The 2171-nt window shown below is 47.2% G+C and overlaps 1 protein-coding gene across 1 annotated transcript in view; it reads left to right on the forward strand.

Annotated features, from left to right (window-relative positions):
- LOC103373023 (receptor-type tyrosine-protein phosphatase mu-like) overlaps positions 1-2171 on the forward strand; it is a gene marked incomplete at its 5' end in the record, with an annotated part of 108638 nt that overhangs the window by 98750 nt on the left and 7717 nt on the right. The window contains 2 exons of the mRNA XM_008302820.1: positions 1425-1553; positions 1649-1713. Coding sequence (XP_008301042.1) covers positions 1425-1553; positions 1649-1713 — 194 coding nt within the window. The remainder of the gene's footprint in view (positions 1-1424; positions 1554-1648; positions 1714-2171) is intronic.

A 2171-nucleotide genomic window follows, 5' to 3' on the forward strand; every position in this document is an offset into this window, starting at 1 on the left:
CATTCACTGACCTCAGATGATGCGTTTACTGACTGTGGGACTTCTACACCACCTGGCTGAGGTACATTAAAGGAGGAGAACTCTGATGAAACCACCTGTTCTACGTTCTAGATTTTTAACTAACTGACTTTGTAGGAATCTGTTTTCACCTGCAATAAAACAGTTGTTTTGTACATTGTTGTCAGAAATCCAATTAAATAGTTAATGATTCAGAGTTGAAAAGCACTACAAGGAGCAACCGTCCAGTCAGTGAGGTGGTCCTGCTCCCCAGAGGATCAACCTGGAGCTCTGTCAGGCAGCATGTGACCTGCAGGCTGAACAGGTGTGAGTGCAGCTGAAATCTCAGAGCTGATTCCTGCTGAAATTGTGAGATTTAACCTGCAGGGAAGCTGCTGTCACTACCCACAATACACCTGGGTCCTGTCCCCCTCTGCAGGAGAGATGCACAGGGGGATTCTGGGAAAATATGACTGATTATCTCCATTTATCAGCACCTGTAAAACACGTGCACACACACACACACACACACACACACTGTCCCTGTAACATGACTTGTTGTCGTCCTCCCCGCCTTGTTGGTTTCCGTGGTGACACTGTGTTCAGCTGAGCAGTAATTAGCTGTTAACGAGGAGGGAGGGGGCGGAGCCTCTAATGAGATTTTAATATCAGCTGCTGTTTGGGTTTCTGTTTAATTAATGAGCTCATTAATTTCTGCTGAAGGAACACGCTACTGTGTGTGTGTGTGTGTTTCTATGGTTAGTTTGTGGTTAGTTTTTAGTTAGTTTATGGTTTGTTAGTTTCAGTGAGTCTCCATCTCGACTGTTAATGTGTTCAGTCGTGGACCTCAGTGTGTGTGTGTGTGTGTGTGTGTGTGCAGGTGAAGTGTTGTAAGTACTGGCCGGACGACACCGACATTTACGGCGACATGAACGTGACGCTGATCGAGACTCAGCTGCTGTCAGAATACGTGATCCGGACCTTCGCCATGGAGAAGGTAAAGTAGTCCTGGACCCCAGCCGGGAGAGTAACTGTATTAGTAGCTAGTTACACTGTTAGTAACTAGTTACTCTGTGTTCGCATCTAGATACACTGTTAGTATCTAGTTACTCTGTGTTAGTAGCTAGTTACTCTGTTAGTAACNGACCCTGACCCTGACCATGACTATGACCATAACCCTGACCCTAACCCTGACCCTGACCATGACCATAACCCAGACCCTGACCTGCCACAAACTGACTGTCCTTCAGTTACAGTCTGAACTCAGAGCTCTGAACAGCCTGAGGTCTGTGAGCTTACTGTGTGTGTTACTGTGTGTGTGTGTGTGTGTGTGTGTAAAACAGGAATGGATGATCATGAACTAATGAGCTCGTCAACACACAGACAGTGATTAGAAACATTTCTGTGTGTGTGTGTGTGTGTTTCAGGGCCCATGCAGGAGACAGTGTATGATTTCTGGAGAATGGTTTGGCAGGAGAACACCGCCGCCATTGTTATGGTAACCAACCTGGTGGAAGTGGGGCGGGTGAGTATACACACACACACACACACAGATTGCTGAGGCCATCTGGTTGTGTTTTGGGACTCCATTTCCCAGAGTGCACCTCTCAGGTCTGCACTTGTTGCTCAGGTATTTCCTGTGCACCTCCAGCCAGTGTTCTCCTGCTGCACTCCTTCCCAGAGGTTCCACCATCATGGTCCTCACAGCAGAACCAGGTGGTGTTTAGTTTATGAGTCACTGTGAGTCACACACAACAGCTGCCGTTCAGTCCATGTTTCTGAGTGACCCAGAGTAACTTCTGGGTTGTAAACGTCCATCAGTGTCGGTATCACACATCTGAACAGAACCTGCAAAAACTATTGATTCTCCTGAAGTTTCCTCCTTTTGTTGCTCTTCATCGATTCAGTCTGACGTCATGACAACAATCAGTAAAAACACTCTTTCATGTCAAAGTGAAAACAGATATAAGATGTAAACCAGCGGTTCCGTCAGGGTTCTCCTCCTCCAGTCAGGGTTCTCCTCCAGTCAGGGTTCTCCTCCTCCAGTCAGTAGATGGACCTTCAGCTCCGTCATGGTGCTGCTGGTCTCCATCAGTCTGAACATCTGGACGCTGCAGCTTCACCTCATTCTGATGAAACTGTTCAGACTCTGTCAGGTTCCACAGGGATCATGA

The sequence above is a fragment of the Stegastes partitus genome, unplaced genomic scaffold (assembly GCF_000690725.1).
Source record: "Stegastes partitus isolate 25-593 unplaced genomic scaffold, Stegastes_partitus-1.0.2 Scaffold1886, whole genome shotgun sequence".
NCBI lineage: Eukaryota > Metazoa > Chordata > Actinopteri > Pomacentridae > Stegastes > Stegastes partitus.